The sequence below is a fragment of the Pleurodeles waltl genome, chromosome 1_2, assembly GCF_031143425.1.
Source record: "Pleurodeles waltl isolate 20211129_DDA chromosome 1_2, aPleWal1.hap1.20221129, whole genome shotgun sequence".
Classification (NCBI taxonomy): domain Eukaryota; kingdom Metazoa; phylum Chordata; class Amphibia; order Caudata; family Salamandridae; genus Pleurodeles; species Pleurodeles waltl.
In genome coordinates, this window is record NC_090437.1 from 738,609,583 (window position 1) to 738,624,461 (window position 14,879).

General features: G+C 37.5%; 1 protein-coding gene across 5 annotated transcripts in view; it reads left to right on the forward strand.

The window, feature by feature from the left end:
• Positions 1-14,879, forward strand: part of GRIA2 (glutamate ionotropic receptor AMPA type subunit 2) — a 428,807-nt gene that overhangs the window by 202,979 nt on the left and 210,949 nt on the right. For all 5 annotated transcript variants that reach the window (XR_011205452.1, XM_069243241.1, XM_069243251.1 and 2 more), the window contains exon 4: positions 12,247-12,443. Coding sequence is in view for 4 of the 5 variants with exons in the window: in XM_069243241.1 (XP_069099342.1) it covers positions 12,247-12,443 (197 nt within the window). In the remaining variant the exon portion in view is untranslated. The remainder of the gene's footprint in view (positions 1-12,246; positions 12,444-14,879) is intronic.

The following is a 14,879-nucleotide window of genomic DNA, read 5'->3' on the forward strand; positions in this document are numbered from 1 at the left end:
TGTGCCATTGTTCAAATATATTTAGCATGAGTCTAACATAGGGTTGTGCTAGATTTGTGTTCTTCCAGGACAAAATACTACACCTAACAAACGTTAAACCTTTCTATAGTACAGCACACAAGAAAAGTAGAAAACAGTAGAAGAAACAAAAGCACTCTAATTTTTAATGCCTGCTTTCAAGTGGCAATATTTATTTGGCCCAAACCCTATCTATTGTCAGTAGATAGGGTTTTATATCAAAACCCTTGGTTGGTTGCATAGGAATGCCCATGTACCACATATGACAGGCTCCTTTGACACAGACTAATAAAAAACAGTAAAACTACCGCTTTGTGTTGCTTTCAGCCAACATTCCAGTGCAAAAAAAAGAATTGCAATGGAAAGTAAATAAACAAATTGCAGGTTTGAGTCACATGTGTGATGCAAACCAAGCACAAAATGTTTGTTATTCTGGGCCCACAAGTTCATATCATGTGCGCACTGATGTACTTTTCATGGGAAAGAAGAAGACATGTCTTGAAAGATAAGAATAGCATATTTTTTTCACAGGAAGCACATTTCTAATTTCAACCAAGATGTCTTGTTTTTAAGTGGTGATGCTGAAATGCTGTTGAAAAGAAAATCAGTCTGTAATGTGCATGCACCAAAGTTCAGAAGACGGAAAACAGTATGTGTTTAAAACAAATGATCCATAATCTGAACATATTATAAATTCATGAGGACATTGCAGAAGAACTGCATTTGTACTGATAGCGTTATTAGATAAGCTTTCCAAAGTCCTCTGTGAAAACATCACTGGACTTTGTCCACAAAAAACGTCTTCGTTCATTCAATGGAAATGGAAAGTGCTTAACTCACAAATATTATTGATATCAGTGTTCACATTAGTAAGTGTGCCTGAACTTTAACAGACATAATACATAAAGACACAACTACTGGCAACCAATGACCAGATGTCAGTCTATTATGCTGCAATTCAGTCATATATGTAGAGTCTGAAGGTAACCTATAGTCTCTGTTTAAAGTTACAATGTAAATTGAGACTCAAAGGTTACAATATTTTAGTCTATTGACAGCCACGGTTCATGTATCACTGAAAGTCACATAGGGTCAGTAGAAGGACCACAATATTTCACAGAAATTTTGCATAAAAATAGCTTGAAATGTGTTCAACATGTACCACACAGAAGGCATCTTCAATAACTGTAATCATGCTTTACGTTAGGATTATTGTGGAGTGGAATAAGCCCTGCCACTTATTGTCAGTCATCTGCTTTACTACACCCATACAAATAGTTACTCTGTACACTTACACTATGCTCTCTCCAAAAGATAAGAACAGCACCACGCAAGCATATATGGTAAAATCATCTGTAGACTTGGAGCAATGTCCACAAATGAGCTGTAAGATTTCCCAACAGTGAGATTAGTATTAAAGTGTTATTTTATGTCACTGAGACAAAAACACCATAACCAGTGAAATATTATAAAAAAGGATAAACATAAACCACAGAGGGACTGGCAAACAACATGAGGCCTGTCTGGCTGTAAGCAGATATATTTCTATATCATTTTGGCTAATTAAAGTGTTTTAGTTTATTTTTTGGCAAAGTACAAATTAACTTCTTCCTTCTAATCCGGTGCCACCTATCTCTGGCTGTCTTCTTTATTCATTAGCTGTCCAAAGAAAAATTTAGCATTTTCCAATATCATTAGATAGAGGCCATTCTGACACTTGAAAGTCCACATGGCAATTGCTACGCTTTTGACCAGGTTTGCCTGGAAACAGATATAAATGAATGAATTAATAAAGGAGATGGAAACGGAACAGATTTTTTTGTAAAGATATGGGAACAAGCTAAAACTGACTTTGAAGTTGACAGTATTTGAGGAATTCAAGTTCTCTGCAGTCCACTAGTGAGCTGGATAACGGAAGTAGACACATGTATAACTGTTGTCCCTTTAGTGATAATAAGTCAGGAATGAAGTGAATGCCCTCAAGAAGCAACTATGATTGCCGCAAAACACATGTTGGCTGAGGCAATGCTTGTTATGGTGGCTGTAATTTACATGTAATAGCGGTTTTAAGAAATGGACAGCAATTCAATTATGAATGTTCCTAGTTATATATGTAACAATTGGCTAAACTGTGTTTCTATGACACCTCAATAATAAATAAGAATGTATTTATACATCATACTTTACGATTGTTTGATTTCTACAATGCTAAGATAAAAGCTTGCTACAAAAAGGATTTATTTCTTTGTCCATATGATGCTTTTCTGTTCTGCCTCTTTCAAGCAGCAGAATGCAGCATCTTTAGTTGATATACTGGATTGCTTGAATTCTTTGTCAATGTATAAATATGCTTAATGGAAATGTTTACTTTTATTGGGGGTCATTCACTTTCTAAGCTTGTACAACATTGATCTCTAGTGGCCAAATTTGAGCTGATTGGAAAGACCATCTTTCCTCATACCATGGTGTTTGTCAGATACATATCCTGGCTCATTAAAAATCCCAGTATATGATGACCTGGAAAGAAGAAATCTAAGTCCTTCATGGTACTCGGGAACACATTGCTTCACTATTAACATTCCAAACTGTATCTTGTGCAATGCATTCAAGTGAATATATTCTGAACGCAAACGTATTTAAGAAAGAAAAATGTGCTGTTTCTCAGACTAGTGTGTACTAGTACGCCTAATGGCACATTCAAATAAACAATAGTTTATGGTCACCCAACCTGAGGGTTCAGATAAGCGCAACCCTTCACAACGCAGAGACTTTGGTTCAGCATTTTGATTTGATCAATGTTCTATTGAATTTGGTCAATAACACTAGTTATTTGTCCACGTATGCGTTGTCACCTTGGGGCCAGGCTCACAAGTCAGGTATACAGAAATAACTAACATTATCAGAAGCCACAGTCAATAACAAACTATTTGTAACTACATTAAGGAGAAGCAAAGGTTCATCAGGTAAAATATTTTATTTTCTGAAAAACCTAAAGGTGATAACCTATTTTCAATATTAAATTCACCAAGTCCTCTGTATTCTGAGTTAAGATATATAGCTGAAAAAATAAATGGTCGATTTCAATTTTCTGTAAGCATAAGTATACAGGAATATGTATAACACGATCCTGAGTATGGACAACTTATCTTGGTGCAGGGCTAGCACCCAGGGTTCCAATGTATAATTTACAAAATGTCAGGGAGGATCAGTATTGTATTCGGTAAAGGAAAAGGAATATTCTTTGGCTCCTTTCCGAAATGGAGGACAGTATGAGCAGTTCTGATGGTTGCAGAGTTGCTGTTTCATAGTTTGGGTGCATAGTTGGGGAAAATCTCTTTCCTTTGTACTTCCTTCTTAGATTTCTTTATCTTCCATCTGGTGAATTACTGATTGTGAGTATGTTGAGATCTGCTGGAGAGGGTGTTTTGTGAAATACACTGGAGATGGATATTTTACAATACAGGTAGGCAAGGGTGTTGTTACCAGTTTACTTTCAGGTAATGAAGAGGCCCTTCAGTGGGACCATTGATGGCCTAAGAGCAAGATTTTACATCCACCTTGTTGCAAAAGTATGAGGGCTTGGGCTGAAATTCTGAAACCACATATTTCAATAGGAAGTGCTGGTTTCATTTCACCTTGGTCTTCTTGGAAATGTGTTCCCTGAGAGAGAGTTTGTAATGTCATTGAGTCAAGACTAAACTAGTAGGTGTTGGCAAGTAGAAAGTATTCAGAGTTGGTGGGATTGGGTTTCAGGTAAATGATATCTGTACAAATCAAAGTGAGATTGAGACAATGCTTGAGTCATTGAGGCTTTCATGTAGATAGTGTGTCATCTTCTTTTTGGTGAATTTTTATGAGGCTTTCAATGCGTAGATTGTCCAAGGGCTCCATACAGGTATGATCATAACAGAGCAGAGGATAGGGACCTGGGGTTCTCCAGAGATTATAAGTTATTTCTGGAAATCTCGTGGCTCCCAACTGGATGAGCTGAAGCCAGTTAGATTGGTAGGAATTGAGGTCTGTCAATAGTGTATAGCCTCTGCTTCCATAGCCATAATATAGTTACAATATTAGAAATTATATTTATCTTTGTGCAGAGGTGCATTTATAGTACAAAATCGTATATCAATAGAACACTGATGTAAATTTCTCTGAAGATTCTTCTCAGCCTTTTTGTGGTTGTCAAATGTATTCATCAGCTGATTAAGCTAATCACCTATTGAGAAGTGGTTTTATGGCAATTATTTATAATGGAGCGCCCAAACTGAAACAATCAACTAAAATGACTGGCACATAATAATCAGAACAGGCTTCATTTTTTAAAGTAATATATATCTTAAAAAAATAAAGAATAGTGTGATTTATGCTATGCAAAACTCAGATACCACTCCTGCCAAGCAAAAACACTCTTTTGGGAGGGGGGATTTTCTTGCATAGTTCATGATTTGTAGATGAACCCACAAATTCTAACATTTTCTATGCCTACATTAAACTGGGTGTTCAGAAAGAGTATTTCTGAACACCATTAAGCATCCTGCCCCCACACAATTTTTTAATATAGTCTATTCTTTACGTTATTGCTGAGCCATAATGAACTATCGGAACTTTGGGTGTATAAAAGTTTATAATTCTGTTTTACAAAATTTCATAACATTACTAAATTATGTTTAAAAGAAAAATGTATTTTTTGGTATATCCGAATTTTTTCACACTAGAGGATAGTTAATGGAAAACATAAAGCACATGCTGGCAGTAAAATGGTTTGAGAAACATATCTCTTTACAAGATTTTTTTTTGCTTGAATCAGTCTTCCATTGAACACCATTACGCAAAGTTGCGAAAAAATCACATAAAAAACTATTTCTGTAGAATGTGACATTGCACAGACCTAGTCATAGGCACAATTTATTCAGCCGTTTAGACATTTCTTTACGGGCTTTCATGACAAATACAATTAAAATCTTTAATGCATGAATGGCACTGAAAACTGTTGTACTTAATAAGTTAAATACCTTAGTTAGGCAATAACAGAATCTGGGTGCACTAGACCATTTTTCTGTTGAATAAAGTTTGTTTGTATAGTTTTGTAAACGTATGCCCAGATTCATAAAACCTTCACGCAGCTCAATGCAGCAAGCTACCTTGCTGCACTGCACTGCATCAAAGGGTAGGAATGTGCTCAATTTAAAATTATATGGTGCATTCCTGTCCTGTCCCTGCACTGGTGCACTTTTGGGTGCCTAGCTCCAAAGCAGACACCCTTGTGTCATGGTGCCAGGGTGTCTGCGTTGTAGCAGGACTGTTTTCTGTGCAGGAAGGAACACATTCCTGCATAAAAACAATCCATAGAAATCTATTTTCCTCTTTCTGTGTGCTTATGAATGCCGCTCATATTGAAAGAGGAAAAAATGAGGAGAAATTAAGCTATTTCTCCTCATTTGACGCATGCAAGCAAGGTGGTCTCACATGGCTTGATAAATCTGACTTTAGTGCTGAATCACGCTTGCGCTCCCTTACTTGGCACAAGGGTGATGCAAAACTATGATGAATATGTCCCCAATACCTTGTCTCAGTAGTGGGAAACACACTATTAGTGAAGAAAAGTTTTCCGCACAAGCATTGCAACAGGCTACTGTATTATGTGCTGTCATATTCTCTGGGCAATCACGTACATGCTTGTGTGTTCAGGATAACCAAATATTCTGTTCTTGAAAATGCACACTCATGAGGCATGTGAAGTAATATTCCTGTAGTACCACTTCGCATACTTCACATCTTTAGTAATGCCTTTGTGAATTGGCTTTATGATCTTTAGGCTAACCCTAATTTATTGCAACTAACATCGTGACTTCCTTTTTAAATGATCAATCTTCTAGCACACATGAAAACGATTTTTCATACACATTGATATTCCAAACTGTGGGACTAATTCTCAAAGCCACTGATGAGTACAAGACAGAGCAGTTCTTCACATATTGATACACACCTTTTTGAATTGTTCTTATTACACACTGCCAGCAGTTGCCAATGTGGAATTATGGTTCAGCTGCACTCTCCAATGAAAATATATTTTTTGGATTCGTCTATAACTTTGGACCTCAGGAGATAGATGTTTGGCACTGTTCTGGTGTATGCAGCTAAATTCGAACAGCTTAAATGTCATGCACTTCCAGGCAAGGGAAAATATGGGTGCAGGTATCAACAAAGGTTTGTTTTCCTATTTTAGTTACAGTAGGGAATATTGCTTGCAGCTAAAACAGAAAACACTCAATAGATTTGTGTCAGACTTGGCATGAAAGTAGATCTTCCCCGAGAAAGTATGCTTTTATTGAGTTGGTATACATCTGTTCAGCAGCTCTTGAAATATTTGGATTTGAAACAGATGTTAGGTTGGATTTGACGGGGTCACACTTTCGTATATCTTGACAGACGAAAATGTATTTTTGATTTGCTTACAACCTTAGGATAGTGGTGCATGCATCTTGGTAAACACTTAATGAAACCTACTTTTGTTATTTTCACATCTGTACAGATTCATTATTCGGACCTAGTGAAATGGGGTGGGAAGTACAATTTGCTACTAACTTTGGCAATGTGTGATGAATTTCCACAGAATTTGGCAAAAGATTAGAAGACTTTGTTTTCAATTGGTATGTCAAATATTGGGCCAATCCATCAAAATAATGGCAAAGTTAAAGGGAGGGACAATAATTTGATAATAACTTTTTGCTGAATTTGCATGAAATGTGACCGGCGGTTGTCAAGTTGCACCCAGTGCAGGTATTTCTTATTTTATGCTGATCCAATATGGAGGGAGGCAAGTTAAGTGAGAAGGTCAAACTATTTTTGATGTGCCAACAACTTTGGTGCCATGTGATGGACCTGGACAAAAATTGGCAGAGACTTATCATGTTTAACTTTATCTTTGTATTTTCAAGTTCACTCAGGTAAGTAAAAGGGGTCACAATACAAATTTGGCACTGTTGGGGGAATCCACACAAAAGCAGAATATACATTTAGCATGTTTATCCTTCTGTTGGTATGTAACTTTTTCAGTTGATCGATCATCCGCAGATTTTTTGCTTTTTGATGAATTTGTGTGAAATATGCATATAGTTAGCAAGTTAAGCCTCTTGGTAGTATATGAGAGTTCAGGTAGATTGGAAGGAAGGAAGGAAGGGGGCAAAGTTGAAGGAAAATGTGAAAAAGGCAATAGCCTGCAGCCAAACACTGTTGCGAGTGACCAAAGGCCTTCCATAGAGATAGTTGTCTGCATTCTGGAATTGAGCACACGGCCTGCATCCACCTATGCACAGAGTCAAAAATGTACATAGCAGGAGTCGCCCTCCTAACAGGGTGGAGCACAGGACCTTTGGCAACCCCCCACTACACACCAGTTATCATATGCAGTTATTGGGTATGCAAAGTAAAATACACCCCTATCTCACACCCTACCTCACTCTTATCACCTTGATCAGTAAACCACTTTGCAGATGGCATGTGATAAATAAAAAGGGCAAACAAAAAGAAAAAATATGGTGGGGGTGCGAGATAAAAAAATTCAAAGAAAAAGGTAAAGAAGGTGAGCGTGTGTAATGGTCTACGAAAGCATAACTAACATTTAACTGTGTTTTTTTAATTGAAATATATATATGAATCTGTGGAGTTCAGGTTTAGTTCAGTGCACCATGTCAGCCAAACAGGAGATAAACATCATTTATTCATACAAAATGAAGTATTGGCAATAATGAAAAGAGTTTCAAAGAAATGTGCACAACTTTTTGTTTGCCAAGGTAAATATTTTATACTTTACTCCATGTAAATTATGGTAAGGAATGCCAGCCTACCAGCCTTGGACTAGCGTTACAATGTTAGTCAGAGTTTATATATATGTTTATTTAAAAAAACAAAGGTTAAAGTAATGTTATATTTAGGTGGATATGTCAGTGACAACATTACTGTTGTGAACTAAAAACAAACACAGAAATTCAGAGCTAACTGCAACTTGTGCACCCACCATGCACTGCTTATGACCTCACGTATTACATAATTCATAAAATCTTCTATGTTATAATTTATGACATTACTTATGAAATCTCAAATGGCATAATTGATGACTTCACTCAAACTTCTTTGGTACACATTACTCTATAAACGAATATGACAGTGGAGGCCTGAAAGTAAGTACAACATAGCTCCTGAATAATATGAAATATTAATGCCATTACAGATACTACTCAGCATGTGTTATGTGCAACATTGACCCTCTACCATACTCTTCACAGATAGCTTAGGTCACATTAACAATCAACCACAGATAGGTTGGTAACCCTTACTCCACACAGCACTCAATCTGTATACAAGTGTTCAGAAAAAGCCAAGTCCCTTAATATACTCAATGTCTCTTCCAAAATGAATGGCACACTACAGACAGCCTTTATCACAGTCACAGTCACCAAACCTGCACTGAGAAATGAAGTTGATATGAGTAGAAAAATGAATAATGTAAGCAGTGTTTACTCTATACTACACTTTTTGCAGACTGTAAACCTCTCATGAGAAATGCATCACAGCTTATTGAAAAGTAGCTATTTGCTTACAATAACCAAGGTCTGAAGGTGCTAAAGATCATACTACCTACAGCCTTCATACTGTGGTGAAAACTTTACAGATAGCCCATCTTCATAAGCTTAAAAGCACATGCATATGGGTTAGTACCTGGTGCTCACAGCCTTCTATGTTATGCAGAAATTGTCATGCTGATACGATCCTGTCAAGTCTCTTGAGCCTCTCATGGACCCAACCATCCTGATATACAAATATTTTAGAATCCTAATTTCACAAAAACTGCTGAAGAAATTTCAAAGGAAAAGCACAAAAAGCACAGTCTGTGGACCACGATCTAGCTTCCTGCCAAATTTGTGGTAATTCTATTCAGCACTTTTTGCAGTAGCCCATCTTCAAAAAGTCTATCTATTATTGATTAATTGACCATATATTTTTCAAGTGTTTTTGGAGTTTATCCTCTCTGTATTGTAGTTTTTACAACCTTATATCTCTTTTTCTGAGAGACAACCAGAGCAGGTATATTTTTCGTCAGCTGTCATGCCAGCCTCTCTGGCAATGGAAGGCTCACAGCACTGGGGTTGAATCAGTCAAGTCAGATCAGTTGATCCAAATGCCAAGAGGCCACCTGTGAGCCTTCCATTTCAGAACCATTTGTATCTGATATGCAGGTCAAAGCACCATAAAGTAATGGAAATATCTGGTTAATCAAATGATGAGTCAGTGTCCCTGTGCAGACCATACGGCTAGGGTAGAGTCAGTCACATTGCTGGTCAGTGAATGAGTTAATCCATCACAACGGTGATGATTATCCTGTCCACCGAAATCTGAAATACCATAGAAAACAATGGTATTTAGATTTTGGCGGATGCGCTATCCGTCACCGTTGCAACAGAATAACCCCTCCGCTGAGATCTAAATCAGGCCCATGGTAAATATGATAGGTCAGTGCCTTTGTAGATGGTGGTGAAAATCATCACTGGTGTCACAGAATGTCTCAAAGAGGTCAGCACATATAGGCCTAGTAAGTCATCTGTGCTGCCTTTCATTACTAAAGGTTGTTGGGGATGTTGGGTAGCATCAATTGCATATGAGGCTGAACTGTGTGCAGCTAGTGAGTAACAGGTTGTGGAAGTTTACCCACATGCCAGGTCAGTGCCTCAGGATTCCTGGCACAGCTTGGATATTGTCTGTTGCAGTGTAAATTGGTGACTGAAAGCTGGATGGGCTTTGTGTCTCAGAGAAAGGTGTACATGTCAAGTCAGAATTTTGCAACCTGTTTATCCCTAAGTGTATTGGGTGTGGCATTGGAGTGATTCATTCAGGATAGTGACTACAGAATCTGCAGTGCCAATTCAAACCACCTCTCTTTGTATTAAACACTTTCATGCATTTATATGCATAACTCTTACTTTCTCTTTATGTTCCAAATGTAATGTTGAGAACTGAAATCGTTAGCTGTTGGATGATATGGTTGGTTCCCATATATTCTCACCTGCAGCACTGTCCTTGATGATTTCGTGAGGCCCTACCCATGGAAATGTATTCATTTACATAGCATTTCATTGATATGGTTAAGAATAGCGTATTGTTTGAGGCATTTTTATTTTGTAGTATTTCTCAGTTTGCAGTATCCTTGTACTATCAGAAGTCTGAATTGTCTCACAAGTTAGACTCTTCTAGTTTTTCTGTGGCATAATTTCAATTTCCATTGTATGTGCATGAAACCTGTTTCTTCTCATATGTTTCTTGAGATTGGGTGGTTTTTAAAATGACAGCAGACTCATATCTAAGAAGTCCTCTCACAATGTTTTGTTTTCACTATAGCATGGGGTGTAATTCCCTGCCAAAATTGAGTAGGATTTTAAATGTGGTTTTATATGAACATAGCTTAGATTCAACATTGATCTATTTTGCTTTGTATTCCAAGAGATCCCTCTAAAGAATGATGGTTGCTTTGTGGATTTGATTAACCACATTTACATGTTTCTACCAATGATCTAGGAAGTCAGATCTCAAATCCTTTAAACTTTCATCCTGCTCTAATATGTTGGAGACATCCAGATGTATCATGGAGCTTGAGTAAAATTGTGGGATGCTTTGTGTGCTTCACTAAAGAAAACAAAGTTAAAATGCAGCTATAGCTACAAAACAAAACCTAGAAACCAATGAGATTCACCAGTTATGGTTATTGAAACATACCATACCTTGCGCCCTTGTCATGCATTGCTTATGACCTCACACATGATAGCATGGATGAAATGATACATCACATCATTGATTACTTCACTGGTGATATCTCAAATGAAATCACTAATGATATCACTGATGGTATCATTAATTATATCATCTATGATATTGCTGTAGAGTTTTTTTTTATTTCTTCAGTGTTGTAGATGATCATTTTCTTATTGACATTATGTATAATATGAGTAAAACTCTTTTTATAATGAGCCATTTTGCATCTTTTAGCTTTGTTACATCATATTTCAAAATATATTGTTTGGATATGTATTGGTACATATCTAATTTTGTAATATACTGCTGGGGCTCTTGATCGCTAATAGATTTGTATTTATATATTGCTTATAGAGGCATATCTTGTACTGTATGTATTAATGTACTGACGCAGGTGTTTTGGGTTTGATGCTACCATTGTGCCTGTATGGTAATGTGTATGTACTCTGTGTTACCATTTGCGAGGGTGTATTATGATACATCTGTTTATGCCGTAGATTGAGTGAGTGTACTTTTTTGCTTGTGTGTAATGATGGATATATGGCTAATTGACACTGGTGGTGTTGTCATATCACATGGTTGTGTTTGTATATGATAATAAGTATATTGTGGTAACAAGATGAGTATTTCACTTGTCACAGAGGTTCTGTGGTACAATATGGTGGTTGATGCATTTATAGGAAGTGATTTTGTGACAATGCTAAATGGACTGCCGTTGGCCATGTTTGTGTGTAAGGGTTTATAAATCTATAATGCACATTTTTAATTGAAAGTTGTTTTGAATGACTGTAGTTGCATTAACATATGAGCTATAACTACATTTCTGGAGTAGCAGTTATACTCTTATTACATGGTGTATTTATATTGACATTTATTATGTAGAGCTATTAATGATGTAATAGTGCTACAACAAACACATAATTAATTTGTGCAGTATTTTATGTAACATATAATACTTATGTTTGTACTTACTCATTTTCTTAAGAAAACAGAAATATAGAAGTTCCATTGGAAGATATCATCAGTGATGTAATTTGAGATGTAACTATTGATGACACAATTGATGTCATGTAACATTTTATTGGTGATGTCATATGTGAGGTCATGAGCAGTGCATGACGAGGTCATGGGTTATGAGTATTTTACCTAACCATAACCGGCAATTGTCAGAGCATTCTATGTATTGGTTTATAACCATATCTGCAGGTTCACTCAGATCTTTCCAATTTATATGTATTCTTGCCATAACGTTATGTTAATTGTATTTTTTTTTGCGATTTTCAGTTATTTTTAAATGCATGTTGCATATTTGTATGAGTACTAACCATAACTTCAATTTAACTGTTTTCAAGTGAATTTAAATTGAGGCTTCTATTGCTTTATTTATAACCTTCAGCTTCATGAATCAGATGTTTTACTTTCCAGGATTATCAACCCTGCAAGCTGTGCTGGATTCTGCAGCAGAGAAAAAGTGGCTGGTGACAGCAATCAATGTGGGGAACATTAATAATGACAGGAAAGATGAAACATACCGTTCACTGTTCCAAGACTTAGAGATCAAAAAGGAAAGGAGAGTGATCCTGGACTGTGAGAGGGACAAAGTGAATGACATTGTGGACCAGGTATGACACACATCTTTTTTAAGTTTGTGAACACACATGTGAAGTGTCTGTATGGTTGTATATAGAGAAATATATAGTAGACAATAATGTGTAAGCAAAGGAAGATGATTCTCCTGTTAATCAAACAAAATCTCTTTGAGAAGTATGTTTGGCCAGGCTCACAAACCTTATTCGTCCTCCCACACAATCCCTATAGATAATTGTGCACCTCATAAATACTGATACCATTGAATGCATTGTTTATTTCCCTCTTTCATATGTGTGCAAACTTGAAATGTATGCTGTTAGCCAACACGATTTGTAGCTGGTCTAACGTGGCACAAATTGTGCTGGCAAATGCTTGTGTGGTACAATAGTTGCACAACAGTTGTAATTAGGAGTTGGGCACATATAAGAGTTTGTACATGAATCAAGACTTGCAGGGCAGTTGGAATGAGGACATAGTTTGTAATTACTCTTACATTTAGAGTCCATAATTTGCATATTATTTACGCATACTGAATAGTTTTTCCACAGGAAACTATTTTTGCCTCTGAAGAAACTCCTTTCCTACCACCTTCAGTGAATAAGATGGCGTCCCTTCACTTTTCTGAAAGGGTACCATCACCTTTAATAGGCTTTGACACACCTTCACACACTAAAATGTTTTTAGATGTTCCCTTAAAGTTGCAAGGCTATCAAATGCCTAGATTCTTAGTCCTCTTCCTCCATGAGGAAAAAAAACACACCATGCTGGCAAGTTTTATGCATTTGTAAGGTATGAGACTAAAATTCAAAGAATGCATGATTCTATGCACTAGAATGGTTAATTTACGCATAGAAGTTGCTTTACTTGTGGACCTCAGTAGACGTAAGTCGAGCAAACATTTCTGACCATGGTTAGCTACCAGCTCATAGACTGTTTTCAGCCATGTTTTAACAGAAATAACCTGAATGTGAGAGCATGTGAAAAGAAATGTGTTTTGACAGTGCAGTTCATCATGAGCAACTATATGAACATATAAACACAACAATATGCTCATCTTTTTTGCGGAGATTGTGTTTAAAGGAAACTGATATAGGTTACATTAATATGTATTTTGCTGCATTGCATTTAGATTGAAATATATATTTTTATACAGTGAGCCCCTCGACGGCAGAACATGTGACGAGAGAACGGATGAGAATACCCATTCAATGCACTAACACTTTACACATGTGCAAAGTTGGCGCAGAAGAGGCAGTTCCCCAGGAGCAAAAGTAGTACATAAATACATGTTTTCATTTACAATGAACTTTACGAACCACAATTTGACAATCTGGTTCATAATAGCAAAGAAGTGATAGTAGCGCGTTGCTCAGCTTATTATGGCTCAGTGCAATGCACTTAATGTTTGCAGCTAGGCAGGTGGTTGCAAGGCCTCCAGTGGTGGCCAGGCTCAAACCAGATCACATTTGTGGCAGCACACTGCATAAAAAAAACAACCAGTTGAAATTGCGTTGTGGAGCATCGGTCTATTTTACAAACATTTCCAGACATTTTAGTCATTCAATCATGATGGTCATCAACATTTGGAAACCGATGCCTTGACCCACAGAAAAGCTATTCATAAATGAATCACTGCTTGCTTTTCAGAGAGAGAACTTTTGGGAGAAATAAGAAGCGTCTGAGTACAGAAATCAGGGCCTGGAGTTTTGATCTTCTTGAAAGCTGAGCTTTGACCCATTTTGGGATTGTCACAGTGTTAGAAACCATGGTCTCTAATTGGCAGAGGTATGCACCCTTCCCAAGTTGGGACAATTATAATCAGGACAGGTCAAAACATAAACTGAATTATCCTGTGCTCACCCTCGGGTAGCTTGACATAGAGCAGGCAGGCCTAACTTAGGAGGCAATGTGTAAAGTATTTGTGCAATAACTCATACAAAAACACAGTGAAGCTGTGGAGTTCCCCAGGGATCCTCCCTCAGCCCCATGCTGTTTAACGTCTACATGGCCCTGCTGGCCGCTATCGTCAGAAGCTACGGAATCAACATTGTCTCCCACGCCGATGACACCTAATTCATCCTCTCCCTATCCAAGGAACCCAACACAGCCAGACACAACTTCCGTTAAGGCATGGGAGCAGTCGCCTACTGGATGAAAAAAAGCTGTCTTCAACGCAACGCATCAAGACAGAAGTAACTCAAAATGGGCCCTTAACCCAATGCATGGAATGACTCCTGGTGGCCACTCACCCTCGGAAGCCCGCCCAGCCCCACGAACCAAGCCAGCAACCTCAGGATCATCCTGGACTCCAAATTCAACATGGACAGCTAAATCAGCTTTGTCACATCCACCTGCTTCTGCACCCTCCACCTCCTATGCAAGACCTTCAAATGGATCCCCCTTGAACACAGAAAGATCGTCACACACGCCCTCCTTATCAGCAGACTGGACTACGACAACCCGATTTA